The 19,289-nt window shown below is 44.4% G+C and overlaps 1 protein-coding gene across 1 annotated transcript; it reads left to right on the top strand.

Moving 5' to 3' along the window:
• Positions 1-5,766: 5,766 nt before the first annotated feature.
• Positions 5,767-7,289, top strand: LOC141165664 (uncharacterized). Its single transcript, XM_073651442.1, has 2 exons — positions 5,767-6,394; positions 6,564-7,289. The coding sequence occupies exons 1-2, from the start codon at positions 5,945-5,947 to the stop codon at positions 7,170-7,172; spliced, it is 1,059 nt and encodes a 352-aa protein (XP_073507543.1). The 5' UTR covers positions 5,767-5,944; the 3' UTR covers positions 7,173-7,289.
• Positions 7,290-19,289: the final 12,000 nt, after the last annotated feature.

The following is a 19,289-nucleotide window of genomic DNA, read 5'->3' as shown; positions in this document are numbered from 1 at the left end:
AGTACCCTGGACCATACCTGCCGTTACACCAGTAAAGGTACTGAAGCGAATCCCCTGTGTGCGTGTCGGTCATTCCCCCTGACCCAACTGGGCCATCTCTCACCCGCATCCCATCCATCAACCCTGCCCTGGGTGCCCTGCCTGTGGGGAGCAGAAACATCCTACCTGCCATCCCATCACCCCCGGAGGTCTGCAGCAGCGCCGGTAACCATTACCGGAAGCCACAGGTGGCGTCACGAGACAAACTAAAAACATTAAAACCCCTTTTAAAGAGTGACCCCAGAGGACGGGCCCGGGAGCCGACTGCCCTGACAACCCACAGAAGGTCAAGGCCCGGGTACTGAGTCTCCCCCATATATCCCCCTGGGCGAGTCAACGCGATTATACAGTTCAATAAAGTCTATGGCACACAGTACCCGGGTATACCGGGCTACGACAATCCTGTTCGTGGCGCCAAAAATGACGCGCCCCCTAGGACCGTGGGTACTCGCCACCGGGTCAGTCGGTTCCTTGGGATAGTCACAGGGGCATGACCTGGTCCAGGGCCCTGGGCGGTCAATAAAAAGGACAGTTTATTTAGGGGAAAAGTTTTGTGACGCCACCAGTGGTATGCGGCTATAGGTGGCCTCCGCTGCTGAAAGAGACCACTGGGGCCGTTGGTGACGCAGCTGGGATGGATTTTCTCCCCACGGGTAGAGCGGGGCCCCAGGGCTACCGGTACGATTTATGTAGGGGATTGTGGATGTTGGGGGAAGGACTAAGGGTGCAGATAATGACCAGACAACACAGGAATGGTGGTTTCCTCTACCTTTACTTGATGTTTGATGGTGCAGACCGGTGAACTGGTAACAGAAGGTAATGAAGATCCGGGCAGCCTAGAAGCAATTTGGGATCCACCTCGCCAGGTGGTGTTGTGGCCTTCCTTCTGCGCTGTCCTCTTTGGCCCTGCTGTATAAAGCTATGCTGCGGCCCTCTTTCCTGGGTGATCGTTAAATCCTAGCCCTTATGGCAGGCAGCACGAGCTTTTTACAGGTGTCGCTCCAGGCTCTAGTATGCAGCTGAGTCGCCAGGTGTTTAGTGGGGCCAGGAGATCTGCAGTCTCCTGCCCTCCAGATTTAGCTGCCGGGACTTCAGTACCCAAGCAATCACGGACTCCAGTGTCTGGTTTCTGGCGCTTTTCTCTGGGGCGAGTTTGGTCACAGCTCCCCTCCCCAGGTTCTCCCTCTTCTCTCTCCCATCTCCAACTGACTTTTCTCACTCCAACTGACGTTTCTAACCCCCGCCTCCGGGCTACAATTTAAAGGGGAAGCTCCCTTTAAACCGGGTTAGAGCTCCCCCTTCTGGTCTGGAGCCAGGAAAAGTGTTGGATGCTGATGTTACCTGATAAGGGGATCCCTCCTTGCTTCCAGGCATGGCATCGCCCCCTGAGAGGGAGGCAATGCCAATGTGGCAACCGGACTCCTGGGGTGCCACATTTACATTGGAGAAACCACGCAGGCAGTGGGTACAAGGATTTATAAGCATAAATCCACAATAAGGTGCAGAGATATCACATTACCTCTTCCAGCACATTTTCGGAAAAAAAAACATACTATCGCACAATTAAAATACCAAGTGCTGGAACAGGTGATAATCCCTAGGAGCGGTGGTAACATTAACACAATGCTCCTCTGAAGGGAGGTGTATTGGATAAATAATCTAAAAGCATTATCCCCAAATGGATTAAATAAAGATTATGAAATAAGTCGCATTATATGAAATTAGATTTTTTATTTTCTCTTTGAATTTGTTTGTGTTAACAGGATAATATATTTCTTTTTTTTTTCTAGACAACACTGTTGCGCTGATTGAATATTGATGAATCACTACGCTATGAAATATCAATGATGATACCCAATGCAGTTCAAGCAGGGGATATTTTTATCCCAATGGAAAGGAAAGGGAAAGAGAAAAAATATATATTTATTTTTTTGATCATTTACATAAATTACATATGATACAATATAATGGGATAATCATATTTCAACTTGATATTAGTAAATTAAATAAATAATAATTTTAATAGAGAACTAATTTCAAAGAACTAATGGAATAAATTTGATATACTATAGTATTGTAGAAATTTATTTTTGTATAATATGTGATTCATTAATATAGTTCTGAATAATTATATCCAGTACAATGATGTCTATATAATTGTGAATAGTATATATTTTTTCGTATTTTTTGAATTGTTATATGGGATTTATGTATAAAGAATTATATTGGGTAGGCGTCTTGGTTTTCTTTTTTGTATTTTGCATATGCTGTCACTTCCGAGGTGTAACCCTTTATAAACTAGTGATTGTATGTTGACTGCATTGTTGAAAAAAGAAGCAAGACAAAAATATATCTCATACCCTACCATAATTATATATAAATGTAAAGCAAAGTTGCATAATAAATATAGGGTACTTAGTGAACTATTTTTGATCAAAAAAAGTATACAAGCCGTCCCACCAGCGGCAAGGTGACCCTAAATTGGGACGGTACCTATACTGCCTATATTAAAAACCTTACTGTATATCAAAGTTGAAGTAATGCATATAAAAGGGTAGACAAATAGGACCGGGTCCCAACTCCAGACCACCTAGGCCCGTGGTAAGCTACATATATACCAATCAGCTCAACAAAGGGCATGCCACACCCTTAAATTGCACAGAATGCAAACAAGTCAAAAAACCAGACAATGTGAACTGAGGTCTAAGATGGCAGACATACAAGAAACAGAGGCATGTTCACACTAGCAAAAAAGAAGCAAGACAAAAATATATCTCATACCCTACCATAATTATATATAAATGTAAAGCAAAGTTGCATAATAAATATAGGGTACTTAGTGAACTATTTTTGATCAAAAAAAGTATACAAGCCGTCCCACCAGCGGCAAGGTGACCCTAAATTGGGACGGTACCTATACTGCCTATATTAAAAACCTTTTGCTAGTGTGAACATGCCTCTGTTTCTTGTATGTCTGCCATCTTAGACCTCAGTTCACATTGTCTGGTTTTTTGACTTGTTTGCATTCTGTGCAATTTAAGGGTGTGGCATGCCCTTTGTTGAGCTGATTGGTATATATGTAGCTTACCACGGGCCTAGGTGGTCTGGAGTTGGGACCCGGTCCTATTTGTCTACCCTTTTATATGCATTACTTCAACTTTGATATACAGTAAGGTTTTTAATATAGGCAGTATAGGTACCGTCCCAATTTAGGGTCACCTTGCCGCTGGTGGGACGGCTTGTATACTTTTTTTGATCAAAAATAGTTCACTAAGTACCCTATATTTATTATGCAACTTTGCTTTACATTTATATATAATTATGGTAGGGTATGAGATATATTTTTGTCTTGCTTCTTTTTTGCTAGTGTGAACATGCCTCTGTTTCTTGTATGTCTGCCATCTTAGACCTCAGTTCACATTGTCTGGTTTTTTGACTTGTTTGCATTCTGTGCAATTTAAGGGTGTGGCATGCCCTTTGTTGAGCTGATTGGTATATATGTAGCTTACCACGGGCCTAGGTGGTCTGGAGTTGGGACCCGGTCCTATTTGTCTACCCTTTTATATGCATTACTTCAACTTTGATATACAGTAAGGTTTTTAATATAGGCAGTATAGGTACTGTCCCAATTTAGGGTCACCTTGCCGCTGGTGGGACGGCTTGTATACTTTTTTTGATCAAAAATAGTTCACTAAGTACCCTATATTTATTATGCAACTTTGCTTTACATTTATATATAATTATGGTAGGGTATGAGATATATTTTTGTCTTGCTTCTTTTTTGCTAGTGTGAACATGCCTCTGTTTCTTGTATGTCTGCCATCTTAGACCTCAGTTCACATTGTCTGGTTTTTTGACTTGTTTGCATTCTGTGCAATTTAAGGGTGTGGCATGCCCTTTGTTGAGCTGATTGGTATATATGTAGCTTACCACGGGCCTAGGTGGTCTGGAGTTGGGACCCGGTCCTATTTGTCTACCCTTTTATATGCATTACTTCAACTTTGATATACAGTAAGGTTTTTAATATAGGCAGTATAGGTACCGTCCCAATTTAGGGTCACCTTGCCGCTGGTGGGACGGCTTGTATACTTTTTTTGATCAAAAATAGTTCACTAAGTACCCTATATTTATTATGCAACTTTTCTTTACATTTATATATAATTATGGTAGGGTATGAGATATATTTTTGTCTTGCTTCTTTTTTGCTAGTGTGAACATGCCTCTGTTTCTTGTATGTCTGCCATCTTAGACCTCAGTTCACATTGTCTGTTTTTTTGACTTGTTTGCATTCTGTGCAATTTAAGGGTGTGGCATGCCCTTTGTTGAGCTGATTGGTATATATGTAGCTTACCACGGGCCTAGGTGGTCTGGAGTTGGGACCCGGTCCTATTTGTCTACCCTTTTATATGCATTACTTCAACTTTGATATACAGTAAGGTTTTTAATATAGGCAGTATAGGTACCGTCCCAATTTAGGGTCACCTTGCCGCTGGTGGGACGGCTTGTATACTTTTTTTGATCAAAAATAGTTCACTAAGTACCCTATATTTATTATGCAACTTTTCTTTACATTTATATATAATTATGGTAGGGTATGAGATATATTTTTGTCTTGCTTCTTTTTTGCTAGTGTGAACATGCCTCTGTTTCTTGTATGTCTGCCATCTTAGACCTCAGTTCACATTGTCTGTTTTTTTGACTTGTTTGCATTCTGTGCAATTTAAGGGTGTGGCATGCCCTTTGTTGAGCTGATTGGTATATATGTAGCTTACCACGGGCCTAGGTGGTCTGGAGTTGGGACCCGGTCCTATTTGTCTACCCTTTTATATGCATTACTTCAACTTTGATATACAGTAAGGTTTTTAATATAGGCAGTATAGGTACCGTCCCAATTTAGGGTCACCTTGCCGCTGGTGGGACGGCTTGTATACTTTTTTTGATCAAAAATAGTTCACTAAGTACCCTATATTTATTATGCAACTTTGCTTTACATTTATATATAATTATGGTAGGGTATGAGATATATTTTTGTCTTGCTTCTTTTTTGCTAGTGTGAACATGCCTCTGTTTCTTGTATGTCTGCCATCTTAGACCTCAGTTCACATTGTCTGATTGTTGAAAAAAGCCTGGGACAGGCGGAAAGTCTTTTGGAGCAATGAAATAAAAGAGCAATTATTCATTGAACACGTAAGTTGTGTAAATGGCTATCAACATATCTAGAGAGGTTGGAGGTTAAGGCCCTGTCACACATAACGAGATCGCTAGCGAGATCGTTACTACGTCACAGTTTTGAGATCGCTGGAGAGATCGTTCGGGAGCCGTCAAACATGTATAACTTGCCAACGATTTCGGCCGCCCCAGCGATCTAACTAACGATCTCGTTGGTCGCTGGGACGCTGTCACACAGCAGCTATTTCAACGATCCACACTCAACGATACACACTTTGAGGGACTGTACTGTGACAGAAAGGCGTACATAAAATTACCTTTCCGCGCCCACTCATCTTCGATTGGTGGACGCTACTGCGTTCTGATTGGCCGGGGGTTTTTAAAAAGGCGACGTTGGGGCAATTCCGCTCCCTTGTTCCTATCTGCGCTTTGCTTTCGGATCGTAGCAGTGTTCTCCGGGCAAGTTTCGTCCATCTGGGATTTGTTGAAGCCTTGTCAGCGTCCTGATTTTTGGATCCTAGTTGCGTTCTACTGCTGTGATTCCATTCATTTGTGGATTTTCTTCAGCTGTGACTGAACATTGACTTTTGGGTTTTTCAGGCACTGTATTGCTTTGTTTCCACGGTAAGTTATTTTAGTGGATTTTTATCACACTCAATAAGTATATATTTGCTTATATATTGGAGGCCATTTTTAGTCAGCAAATGGTGTGTAGTACTTTTTACTTTGTTTGAAAATGTTTCATGTATGCTCACTGTATTGCTATCCTTTTCAGATGGCTTTCAAAAGTGAAGAGTTTGTGAGGGAAATGATTGACCTCTACCGCTCCCTGCCGTGCCTTTGGCAAATAAAATCAACAGACTACTGCAATAGAGAGAAAAAGAGGGAGGCCTACCAGCAATTGATTTCCCTCTTTAAAAGGCATGGCCCCAACGAGAAGGTGGATGAAGAGCTGGTGAAGAGAAAGATCCAGGGTCTACGTACCGTATATAAGAAAGAACTCAACCGGGTGGAGAAATCAAAGAAGTCAGGTACCGGCACAGATGAGGTTTATGTGCCGACATTATGGTATTATGATTTGCTTGCCTTCACCCGTGACCAGGAGCTACCTCGGCGAATGGTGTGTACGATACGGCAGACCCCGGAAGAAGACCCCGACATACGGACTGACTCCCCTGTTGAAGATGTAAGTACCTTCTTTGCTTCCCTGTAAATAGCATTTATACTTTCAATGTACATGCCATAGTTTAGCCGCCCCTCATATTTGTTTTTTAGTGCACGTGTACCCATGCTGGTCATAACATACCTGCTGGCTGTTGTAACCAAATCTTAACTTTATTTTTGTGTTCCCACAGCACCATTGGCAAGATGACGACATCTCGGCTACGGAACGTGGTATGGAGGAGGCGAGTGTTATGTCAAGGAATGAGGAACCTATGGCATCGGTGAATGAAGACCCTATGGCCTCTACAAGTGAAGACCTTGTGCCTCGGCGACAGAGAAAATCAAGGAAAAGAAAGGCCAGCTTGCCGCCATCGCCAGATCTAGTATCTCTGGCGAACAAGATTCTACTTCTGCAGACCCAGGCCAAGCGGGACAGCTTTGCAACATATGCTGGCGAGAGACTACAGAGGCTGGATGACCGACAGAGGGCGCATGCAGAAAGGGTCATGTTTGAGACTTTAAATAAAGCGGCAGCCGGTGAACTTAATGAAACGTCTACTGTACATACTCTGATTGACCCTGGCCATTTTCAACAACATTCTTGGACCCATAGGCCGGACCCACTTCACAGCACACCAGTGCAGAGGATCCGGCGTCCACAAAGCCTTGCCCCCCCCCCCCACAGTATCCCATGTGTTCTGATTCTTTTGTTTCCCCCAGGCACGGATACACAAATACAGGTAATCGATATGAAGAACTGTAGTGATGTTTCATTTCAATTTTTTTTTATCATTTTGTAAATATTGTTAATTTAATACTTATTTAAATTGTTAAAATTGTTTATATTTTTGTTTGTTTATAAAAACAAGGTTTATTGTCCTCTTTTTTAACTTTACCCCTGCCCTCTGATCTCACCCTGATTGAAATAAAAATGTTTTTTGGTTGCCTTATTTTCTGCTTTACCTCTTCCCGAGGGTGGGACCCCTCACCCCTGCCCTCCGATCCCTTCCCAATCTCCGTTCCCTCCCCTCCATTCTCTACCGTCTATTCCCATCCCTGCTCTCCGCTGGTGATCACCTCCTCCCCTTCTTCTCCTCCTCCGGCTCCAGGCTTTATCACCTGTCTTCTGTCTTTTCCCTGTGTCCTCTGGTCTTCTTCACAGCTGGTTTTCTTCCCCTCCTCTTCCTACTTCCCTTCTTTTAGTCTTTGGGGTCATAGTCATGGTGCACGGTATGGCAATGATCTGCCATACCATGCACTATGAGTCTGACTCAGATTATAGGTTGTATATACTAGATTCTTGATAGGGCGTTGATCCAGGGAACTAGTCTGATTGCCGTATGTGGAGTCAGGAAGGAATTTTTTTTCCCAAAACGGAGCATGGGTTTTTTTTGCCTTCCTCTGGATCAACATGTTAGGTCTTCCTTATAGTTTTCATACTATGTTCCTATTCTTTCCTCTTCTCTCTTCTTCTTGAATTAGCTGGCATCTGTGAAAGCCGACTTCAGACGGCTTTCCTGCCCCCACACAACTTCAGCTAATAATATCAATAAGTAGGCGGCAATGAAAGCCGACTTCAGACGGCTTTCCTGCCCCTACACTACTTCAGCTGATAACATCAATTAGTAGACAGCTATTAAAGCCGACTTCAGACGGCTTTCCTGCCCCCACACAACTTCAGCTGATAATATCAATAAGTAGGCGGCAATGAAAGCCGACTTCAGACGGCTTTCCTGCCCCTACACTACTTCAGCTGATAACATCAATTAGTAGACAGCTATTAAAGCCGACTTCAGACGGCTTTCATGCCCCCACACAACTTCAGCTGATAACATCAATTTGCAGGCGGCTATTAAAGCCGACTTCAGACGGCTTTCCTGGCCCTACACAACTTCAGCTGATAACATCAATAAGCAGGAGGGTGTGAAAGCCGACTTTGGAGTGGGCTTTACTGCCCCTGCACTGCTTGTTTTAGGCAGTATCACACAGGATAGGATTAGATACACAACCCGTCAGGCAGTATCACACAGGATAGGATTAGATACACAACTCTTTAGGCAGTATCACACAGGATAGGATTAGATACACAACCCTTTAGGCAGTATCATACAGGATAGGATTAGATACACAACCCGTCAGGCAGTATCACACAGGATAGGATTAGATACACAACTCTTTAGGCAGTATCACACAGGATAGGATTAGATACACAACCCTTTAGGCAGTATCATACAGGATAGGATTAGATACACAACCCGTCAGGCAGTATCACACAGGATAGGATTAGATACACAACCCGTCAGGCAGTATCACACAGGATAGGATTAGATGTAACAAAGTGTAGACAATAGTGGATATAAACTAATTTTTTTTTATAAAAATATAAAAAATATAACCAACCAAATAATATCAACTACATAACAAAAAATAAGTTATTGGCTGCCGTGACGGTCATGGGCTGCCACAAATCTTGCCAGCATCACTCCGTGCTGGTGGATCTCTTCACTCAGTCTCCGTTGTGACGCCAGGAGATCTTGTAGTGTTGGGAGTTCTACGGAGGTAATAGTTAAACTTAAAAGTCCAATAATTCTGTACATTCATCAAATTAAGGCTATGTGCCCACGATGCACCACTCCCGGGTACCATCCGCACATTAGAACGCGCTAATTACGCAAGTACAGATGCAGTATTGCGGAATTGGCGCATTATAATGCAAGTCAATGGCGGCGCAAAAAAACCACCTTATGCAAAATAATTGGTAGTGCTGCGTTTTTTTCCGCAATGATAATGTGCAGCGGAAATTTCCGCAGCATGTGCACAGCACATGCGGATTATCATTGGGGAACATGGCAGACCTTCTACCATGCGCTTTTAATGCGTTTCCACAGCAGCAAAAACGCTGCAGAAACACCTTAAAAAACGCATCGTGGGCACACAGCCTATCAGGTACATGTTTGGTATTTAACACTTACGGTTTTCAGGTTGCTCGGATGATGACGAGCTTAAGGACCACCCGGATCCCCTGGCACCACCGGCTAGAGAAAGACACAACACTTAATAGTACATGACAGCCCTATACTTTCCAAGTTGTATGGACCGTATTTTATGTCAAAGCATTACCGAAAGATGAAGCTGCACCTATATCACGGAGTGATGCTGGCGAGCTGGCAGAGGAATGCTGCTGGGGCTCCAGGGCTGGAGGTGACTCCCTTGGGGGCTCTGGGGCTGCAGGCGCTGGAAAACAAATAACATTAGATACCTAAGGTGATTGCAGTTGTAACTAATGTGCTGCCATATATTGTGTTAACATATTTTAAAACCACTCACCACGGCGGGGCAGGGTCCGTGACCGGATGCTGACGATTCGGTCGGCAGACCTATATTTCAGGTCCGCCAGCTTTTTACGGATTTGTGTAGCAGAGCGCTGCACCCCAAATCTCCGGACCAGGCCCCGACCGATCCTCTGCAGCACCGCCTGTTTATGGAGCACTGGATGCTCAGAGTGCACATGGCACTCATAATCAAGTGCATCCAGGTGCTCCACAAGGTAGCACACCTCAGCATCACCCCAAGGAGATGCCCTGACCCTGGATGCCATAATGCTCTTAATAAGCTAGGCCGCAACTACGTCGTTAGACCCGCCCACGACGCATGAACGTCGGTAACCACGCCCACGACGCATGAACGTCGCCAATAAACCCGCGGTTTATTAGAGAACCCTATTGTGACTTGAATTATTAGCGTGTCGGACTAGAGACGCTGTATTGATAATGCGACGTCTGTAGAACGCAGCAGTGTCTCTAGTGTGACGGTCACACAGGAACACTGGTGTTTAGTTGGTTTTATGTAGAAATATGTATCTATATTTTTATGTAGGTATGCATACTTCTGTGTCTGTGAGTATGTGTGTGTATATCTGGTTATCTGTATATAAGTGTGGATATGGGTGTAGATTTTTATGTATCTGAATATGTATGTGTATATGGATGTGTATATGGATGTATACATACGAGTACAACAGTGGCGTACCACCATTGTAACTGCTATGGGGCCCGTGGCCGTAGGGGGCCCGTGAGCCAGCGGACCCCATAGCAGTCTCCCCCATTCTGGAGTAGTAAGTATGTATTTATATATTTTTGTAAATCAGTCAGTACTGATAATACTGGAGGACTGGGGCTGCCTTTTACCCTATGGGGGGCTGCATTATACTGTGTGCTCTCCCATCCTGGTATACAGGGCTGCGGAGTCGATAAGCCAAACCGACTCCTCAATTTCCATTACTCCGACTCCACCTCCCTCATACATGGCTCATGTGATACATTAGGGTCATTACACTGTGCATGTGGAGGCTAAAAAGGAGGAAGTCACCATCGGGGTATCATACTGTGTTAAGGGGGACACTTTTGTTGGCATCACATTTTTATGGGGCTATGAAAGAGTAATTTAGGAGTTCAGAAAGGAAGAAAGGCTGGAAGGTTGTGGGATCTGCTCTTCTGTGTCCCCAACAATTATTTTCTTTTTTTTTTTTTTTTTTTTGTGGGGGGGGTCCCAATTATAACTTCTGCTATGAGCTCCCATGATTCCTATGTCCGCCCCTGGAGTACACGTATGTGTATACGGGCCCTTACTATTGAAACAATGATAAACAAATCTTTTGCAAAGTTAAACACAGTTTATTACACAAATCAATACAAAACTGAAAGTAGTGTATAATTGTCAGTAGTTGTCCACTATAAGTTCTGATGTTGCCAAGTAACAGCACCAGGACCGTTAAAATACTGGCAGTAGTTGTCGCGGCTGGTTTTCGCATCCTGGGTGTTTCTGCCATATCCCACTGGTTGAAGGCCTGCAATTGCAGGATCGTTTGAACGCCATTCACCGAGCTCCACTTCCCCATTGGCTAGGTCCACAGAGTCCACGAAGCCAGGCGGACAGTACGTAATTGCATCACGTCGACGAAGAAAGTTGTGAAGTGTGCAACAGGCCAAAACAACAGAGTCTATTGATGTAAGCTTCATGTTAATTGGCGTGTGAAAAACTCTGAAGCGGTTGGCCATGATACCGAAGGCATTTTCGACAACACGACGTGCCCTTGACAAACGATAATTGAAAATTCTTCTTTCCTGGGTAAGACTTTTTTGGGGGAACGGTTTAATAAGATTGGGATGAAGTGGGAAGGCTTCATCGCCGACAAAAACAAAATTAAGGTTACCTGTAGTCTCTGAGTTGGGAGGCAAGTGTAGGTCACAGTTGTCCAATCGCTCTCCAAAAAGTGTGTGCTCTAAAACACCACCATCAGAAACCATGCCGTTCATGCCAACATCTACATTTATAAATTCGTAATTGGCATTAACAAGGGCCATCATGATGATGCTGAAATAGCCCTTATAATTATAAAAATAGGATCCGCTATTTGGTGGCTGAGTGATTCGGACATGTTTCCCGTCCAAAGCCCCACCACAGTTAGGGAACTGCCACAGCTGCTCAAAATCAGAGGCAATCTTTTTCCATTCCTCCTCCGTGTTGGGAAACTGTATGTAACTACGTAGACTGTGGTAAATTGCATTACATGTCTCCGGGATTAGAACACTGAGCATGGGCCTGGAAATGGCTGCAGAAAAATGCAAGTCTTGGAGTGAGCGTCCGGTGGCCAGGAATCTCAGTGTGACTGCCAATCTTTCATCTGCCGGAATGGCAGCACGCATCGCTGTATCCTTCCGTTGAATACGTGGCGTAACTCGTTCCAATAACTCTTTAAAAGATTCCTCTGACATCCTCAGATAGTTGCGGAAATCATGAGGATTCTTCTCCTGAAGCTCTCTTACAAGTTGCATGTGGGACAATTCAGACCTCTTCTGCAGCCACTCTCTGGTCCACATGCGACGCTTTCGTTTGGAACGCCTCTGTAGCTCTCGTGCCTCATCTTGACGCCGAGCTTCCTCAACCAGCAATGCAGCAACCACAATAGCACACTGCCCGTCGTCCATGATGTGCAAACTGCAAACATAACATGAAAAGATGAGAACACTTTCAACAAAACAATTAACACAAGTATTGAAACTGTATATAAAAAATATCATGGAAAACCATATTCCATTCTGTTAGTGAGCATGACAGAAAATGCGCTATGTGGGTGCATGTGCATGAGACCCCTAAAATATCTGCCCATGCAAAAGCATACATATATATATATACAAATAGAAGCCAAGCCCTCCCTCCCTGAAAAGCAAAGATAACAGATAATTAGTAAATGTGATAAAAGAATAAAAATGGAAACGCATCTGAGACCTCAAACAATACCTACCTTACTAAAGATGTCTGATATGTTCAAAGCGGAGTCACAGCTGGAGAACGCTGCAATGATCCGCAAAAATCAGCACTAGTCCAATGAACGGATATTAGCAGCCCGGAGAACTCTGGTAGGATCTGCAATAAAGCACGAGGTCAGAAACAAAGGACGGAATCGCTATTCTGTTGCCTTCTTTATGCGCGTCCGGAAATGAGAACGCCGTAGCGACCACCAATCGGGGACGAGGGGCGCGGAATAGTCCAATTTATACACGCCTACGTGTCTCAGTTCTGAATCGCTGGACGAGGTCGTTGGCTAGGTGTCAAATACAGCGATGCACACTGCCCAGCGGGAGTGCAACGACCCAGGAATGGTCCAGGGAGCTTTGTAACGATCAACGATCTCGCAGCAGGGGCCTGATCGTTGCTACCGGTCAAACGTAGCGAGATCGCTAGCGATGTCGCTGTTGCGTCACAAAACCCGTGACGTATCAACGATCTCGCTAGCGATCTCGTTATGTGTGACAGGGTCTTTAAACTCTGAATGCCTGAGATAAAAGGTCTCCCGGGTGGGTTATTCAGGGTTTTATGGATCTTTGGTAGATAGTAAAAAATTCCTGTCCAGGGATGTGGGGTGTTGATGTACTCAAATTCATACTTATTCAGCAATCCCTCCCTCAATCCTCTGGTAATAAGGTCATTTATTTATTTGGTGTATAGTGGGGTAGGGTCGCTTTTCATGCGCTCATAGGTTCTATTATCACTTAGGAGTCTTAGGGACTCCTTATTGGTATTGTTGGTAGTCAAGTATCACAATACCTCCCCCCTTATCTGCTGGGCGTATGACTATATTCTTGTTCTTTTGAAATTTAATTATTGCTTGGTATTCTCCTCTGGTGAGATTATTTTTGAAGTTTGAGCACCTATCATCACTAATCTTACGTATATTGTCAATTTCATTTTTTGAAATGTTTCCATTGATGTGGAGTATTCATTCAGGGGATTGAAATTTGATTTGTTCTTGAGGTCGGTGTGTTTTCTAGTGGCTGGTAGGGGGAATTGGATGAATTCGGGTTGGTTTGAAGTGTTTTTTTTTCAGAAAATGCTTTTTAATAGCTTACTGTCTCATAAATTTTTTGTTTCCTATAAATGCCCCGAACTTGTCAAACTTGGTAGAGGAAGCATATTTTAATTCTTTGTTAAGTAGTTTGATCTTGTTAGGGAGTAGGGAATATTGACTAAGATTGAAGTTAGAAGTGTTTTCTTGAGTCAATTCCTGAGTTGGTAACGTTTTCTTTTTGGAGAGTTGCCCCCCCTGCAGCCCCTTTTTCGTTTTGTTTTGGTGCTAACTGAAAAAAATTGGACTTGTCTGTGCGTTTGCTTACCTGTGGGGGATGGGACGAGGTATTCTTTGTCCTCTCCAGCGTAGTCTCTTGGGTTGCATTTGATGTTTCTGGAGTGGGGGATGTAATTGGGTGGGAAATGGATGGTGTTGTTTCACTGAGCGTACTCAGAATGTTGGACCTGTTCTGATCATTGACGGGTGTATTTGAAATAGGAGGGGGGGGATATCTATGATCCCTTGACGCTCTTATTGCAACTCTCTGTGTGTTGCTGCCAGTGGTTGGATCCTCATTGTCAGATATTGGATAAATGGAGAATCTATCCTCAGACATCGGTGTAGTGTTGGGTGTACTTTGTACCTCGTCAATAATTTCAAATACATTAGCACTGGGTGGTGGGATGGGGGTGGAGGTACTGAAACAGCATCCCTCCCAAATTTTCTCCTTTTCCTTTGTAGAATTTTTGTTTCTTTGGTATGGATCTTATTCCTAATGCTAGTGGAGAGACGGATAATTTCTGGATGGTTTTCGTGCAGTTTGATGTCGTGATAAAGTTTATGGATTTATGCTTTACTCTCCTTAAGTTGTTGTTTTCGTTTTTCAATTATGAACGAAACAGCCTTTTTAGAAAATGACTTGAACATCTGGTTCCATTCGGCTAATGTGGTCTGATCGCCTATATCTCCAGATAGGGGGTTGGATACACAAAGACCAGTGGGAATGCTATCAAAGGCCAAATAAGGTTCCAGGGTGGCCACTTCCCAAAGATCCCGCATCTCTTTGAGGAGCAGTTGTTCCAAAATTTTAAGTGATTCCTTAGTGTTGCTGATGTCAGCATTATTGCAGTTATTTGGTGTCTCTTGTTGATACTGAAGAACCTCTGGATATTGTGGATACGATCCTTTCTATCAGTCCAGAGGTCGCTCATATTGATGTGGGTACTGATAGAGTGAACAGGTAGAGTGAACAGGTAAGGTCAAAGAGGGTAGGAGAACTAAACCACTAGACATCCAGGTGTCACTAGACAGCAAGTGTTGGAATCCCCAAGGCTTGCGGGACAAACCTCTGTATCTTACACTTCCTCCAGGGCTTCTGCCTCATCCACCTCCTTTAGGGCCTCCACTTGTGCCCTCAACCTCTACCTTAATGAGACACATGTTCCAACAGTGCAGAGAGAATCCCTCCCACCTCCGAACTGCACAGCCAGGGCTCACCATAATCAGGCAGTGTTAAAATTAATATGCCTTGGAGATCGCAGTCATACAGCTGAAGAGCTGTGGACAGCTCTCCAGGCCAAGTTTGAGCAATGGCTGTCTCCACTGAACCTGGAGCAAGGGAAGGCCGTGTGCGATAACGATGCAAACCTGGTGGCGGCCCTACGCCGGGGCAAGCTCAGACACATGCCTTGCATGGGTCGCATCCTCAACCTGACAGTACAGCAATTTCTCCGCCACTATCCCGGCCTGAATGTGCTGCTAGAGAAACTACGGTCTCTGTGTGCTCACTTAAAACTATAAAAATGAGCAGGGTCTTTTGTATACTCCTTCATGATGATAGAGGCCACCATCTCTTTAGCTTGCTGGTACTTTTCTGTGGGAATGAGCTTGTCTCCAACTAGCCAGAAATATCCATTGAATGGCAAGCTACGGTTTGGTATTAGCACCCAGTACCAGAAGAGAAGCCATCCACAATTTCCATACCTCAGGAATTTTATTTGGTAGACTGGCTGCCCAAACATTAGTTTTTCACAAAGGAGCTGAAGACACTGAGTGGCAGTAGGTGCAAGTTTCTCCAGCATGACCTATTTGTTATTGTTAGATATCAGAGGAAGAACATAACTGGGCTTTGCAAAGGTGCCATATTGCATCTTAAGCCTTATAGACCCTGCACTTGCGGCCTTACATTCTACAGGATGGTGAGGAAGGAGACAGTAGGTTGTGGAGTTGCATTAGCTCTAGTGATGTTGAGGTGCCAGCGAGGCAATGGCAGGCTGTAGGCGGTCTTGAAGAGATGGGTTTTCAGGTTCTGTCTGAAGGATCCGAATGTGATGGCTAATCAGACATGTTGAGGCCCAGAATTCCAGAGGATGGGGGATATTTGGTAGAAGTCTTGGAGGCGATTGAGTGAGGAACAAATAAGTGTGGAGGAGAGAAGGAGGTCTAGGGAGGACCGGAGATTACGTAAGGGAATATATCGGGAGATTAGTTCAGAGATGCACAGAGAAGAAAGGTTTTGGATGGCTTTGTAGGTCAGTGTTACTGGATACGCTCTACAATTGGGAGCCAGTGAAGGGATCTTATAGATTGCAATCTTATAGATTGCTGGAGCCAGTCCATAGTTAAAAAGCAGCCATAAAGTGTCTGGGAACCTTCACACAGACTTTTCTTAGCCAGGGCTGCTTCTCAGCAGGGTTGGGCGGGCCCACCAAAGAACCAGAGACTCCTCCAGTGGGCCCTGGCTTTTCCTTCAGGAGAGTTCATAGCGCAAACCTTGCAGCTGCTATGGGGCTCTTGAGCGGGGGAGAAAGGTGATCCCTCAGAATCAAATCCTTTGGTGGGCCCAATGTTCTTCAGTCTTAGGGCTCGCTCTCACTTGCGATTAAATCAGACGAATGCAATCCAATAAAAAAATCGGATTGCATTCGGACCAATTTAATCCTATGATGGTGCGCTCAGTGGCGTTTTTTTTTCAGCTCCGATTGGATTGCAATCGGGCTGGAAAAAAAATCGCAGCATTCTGCAACTGCATGCTGGATTCGGATCGCACACACCCATATAAGCCTATGGGTGCGTGTGAAACATCGCACTGCACTCGGATATCACCCGAGTGCAGTGCGATTCTTGCCGATGCCAGCAACAGAGGAGATGGAGAAATTGATTTCTCAGTCCCCTCCACATCTGTGATGCAATCCTCTCTGTGAGGATTGGAGCACGGAGCACTGACACTCAGCACCCCCTCGCAGCAGAGCAGGAGCCAAATGTCATTAGCATATTGCATCCGATGCTCTCGCATCAGATGCCATACGCTAGTGGGACCCTGGCCTTACACTGCTTCTCGGTGACAGTTGTATTTCACTTCAGCCATATTCTTTAGCTCAGTGAAAGGACAGGCATATATGGAAACCGTATCTGCTCCAACTGTCATTTCTCCCAGGAAAATCCTGTAATACAGCTTGTTCCATAAGCAATGACAGCCCGTCCAACATCAGCTCACACTTCTCGGTGGTGCTTCGACACACAAAGATCTTTTATTTGCGCCTTGAATTTCATGACTACAGAGTTGGGCAATGGCCTGATCTGCAATGCGATTTGAGAAATAACTTGCATAAGCAAAGCCACAGTTTAAGCCTCTCAAGATCATCATTAAGCAAAACTTTCCCACAGACTGAAAGAAGGGTATCAAGACTTCCAAGACAGCCAAGACTTCACCAAGAGGACGACTCTCCATGTTCTCCTCCTCCTCATTATCACCCAATCTGTGTTGAGATGAGATGAGGCTGGGCTGTGTTGTATCACCCTGTATAGTTCCTTACTCCGGCTGCAATGCCTCTTCTTTAACTATGAGCACTGAGCGTTTCAGTAGACAGAGAAGCGGGATGGTGACGCTAATTATGGTGTCATCGCCACTCACTATCTTGGTGGAGTCCTCAAAGTTTTGGAGGACGGCACAGATGTCAAACATCCATGCCCACTCAACAGCTCTTATGTGCAGAGGCTGACCTGAATTCTTACGGGCGTGTTGAAGCTGGTACTCAACAACTGCCCTCTGCAGCTCTCAAATCCTTCCGAACATCTGCAACATTGATTTCCAACATGTGGTGACATCGCACAACAGTTGGTGAGCTGGAAGCTGCAAACGCTGCTGAAGCACTGACAAGGTGGTGGAAGCTGTAGCTGACTTTCTGAAATGGGCACACGTGTTGTACTTTCACAAGCAGTTCTGGCAGATCTGGGTAGGTTTTGAGGAAGAAGCAGCAGATGCGGTTGATGGGGCGGCTGATGGTTGTTGAGGTCAGCATTTTATCGCAGTGAGATTGCCAGAGGAACGCATGTTGATTGCTCATGTGAAGGTTCATGCATGTAGTAGTCAAATTATTGCACTTTTTCTCTGTATTGATTTTTTTTCTTGCAAAGTTTGCAGATAATGTGAGTTGGCTCATCCTTTGCGGTCTCAAAAAAGGCCCATGCTAGGCAACCCTTGCCGTCCCTGTGAGCTGCAGACCCGCGACCGCTGCTGGCCACAGCCACAGTTGTGGCTAAGGATGCAGTGCTCATTGCGATTGCATCACTCCGTGTGTGCGCCATAGGATGCAACATAACCTCCTCGTCTTCCTCCTCCTCCACCTCCTCACATGAGCTACTCAGCTGCGTGCCTCTCATTTCACACCAAGTGGGATCCGCAACCTCAAAATCCTCCATTGTGTTATCCCATTCCTCGCCCTGACAATCACCCTCCTCTTCTTCTTGCCCGGACACAGTACAGTCCGCATGACCCTCAGGTATCTGAGTCTCTTCAGGATCACCTCCCCTCACCCAGGGGTTAATGTCTGTGGACGATGGTCAGGAAGCTGCTCGGACCCAACTTTTTTTTTCCCCTCTATGGAGAACAATATTTGCCCCAAATAATTTTAAGCTCAGATGTAGTCTGCTTTCTATACCAATTTTGAGTTTATCATGTCTGTGTACCTCTGTGTGGATAACAATATCTGCACCAAAGAATTAAAAGATGAAATATAGCCTGTTATATATTCCACGGTAGAAAGAAAACCAATTTCTATTTTATCATGTGTACCCCTGTGAGAACAATATCTACACCAAAGAATTAATTTCAATAGAGTATAACTATTATAATGGGGACCAACACCTATTCCACTACTGCCAACCTAGTAGATGGAGACAACTCAATCAGGAGTGTTCACATTTCCCTAAATTAGGGCCTAACACCACCAAAGTGGCATCAATTTAACCAGAGTAGAAGTAGTTTTATGGAGACCAAAACCTCTTCCACTACAGCCAACCCAATAGATGGAGATCCAATCAGGTGTCCCGCACCACAAGGCTGCCCTTTGCCCAGTGTCTCACTGTCACCAAGATCTGCATCCTCTTGATACAGATATCAGCAAATAGGCTTCAGCTCCCTCTTCTATCATTCAGCCTGTGCATCTGAGAGTCCAGCAAGCATGATGACATCACTACATAGCACCAGCTGTGCCTCAGTACACAGCAGAGACCAAAGCAGAGGAACCGGGTTAGGTGAGTAGTTTTATTTATTTTTTTCATTGTCAGT

The sequence above is a fragment of the Phyllobates terribilis genome, unplaced genomic scaffold, assembly GCF_046119375.1.
Source record: "Phyllobates terribilis strain yellow unplaced genomic scaffold, ASM4611937v1 Scaffold_1__5_contigs__length_1240528914, whole genome shotgun sequence".
In the NCBI taxonomy this organism is placed as follows: domain Eukaryota; kingdom Metazoa; phylum Chordata; class Amphibia; order Anura; family Dendrobatidae; genus Phyllobates; species Phyllobates terribilis.
The sequence above is the reverse complement of the archived record's forward strand: the minus strand, read 5'-3'. Positions and strand labels throughout refer to the sequence as shown.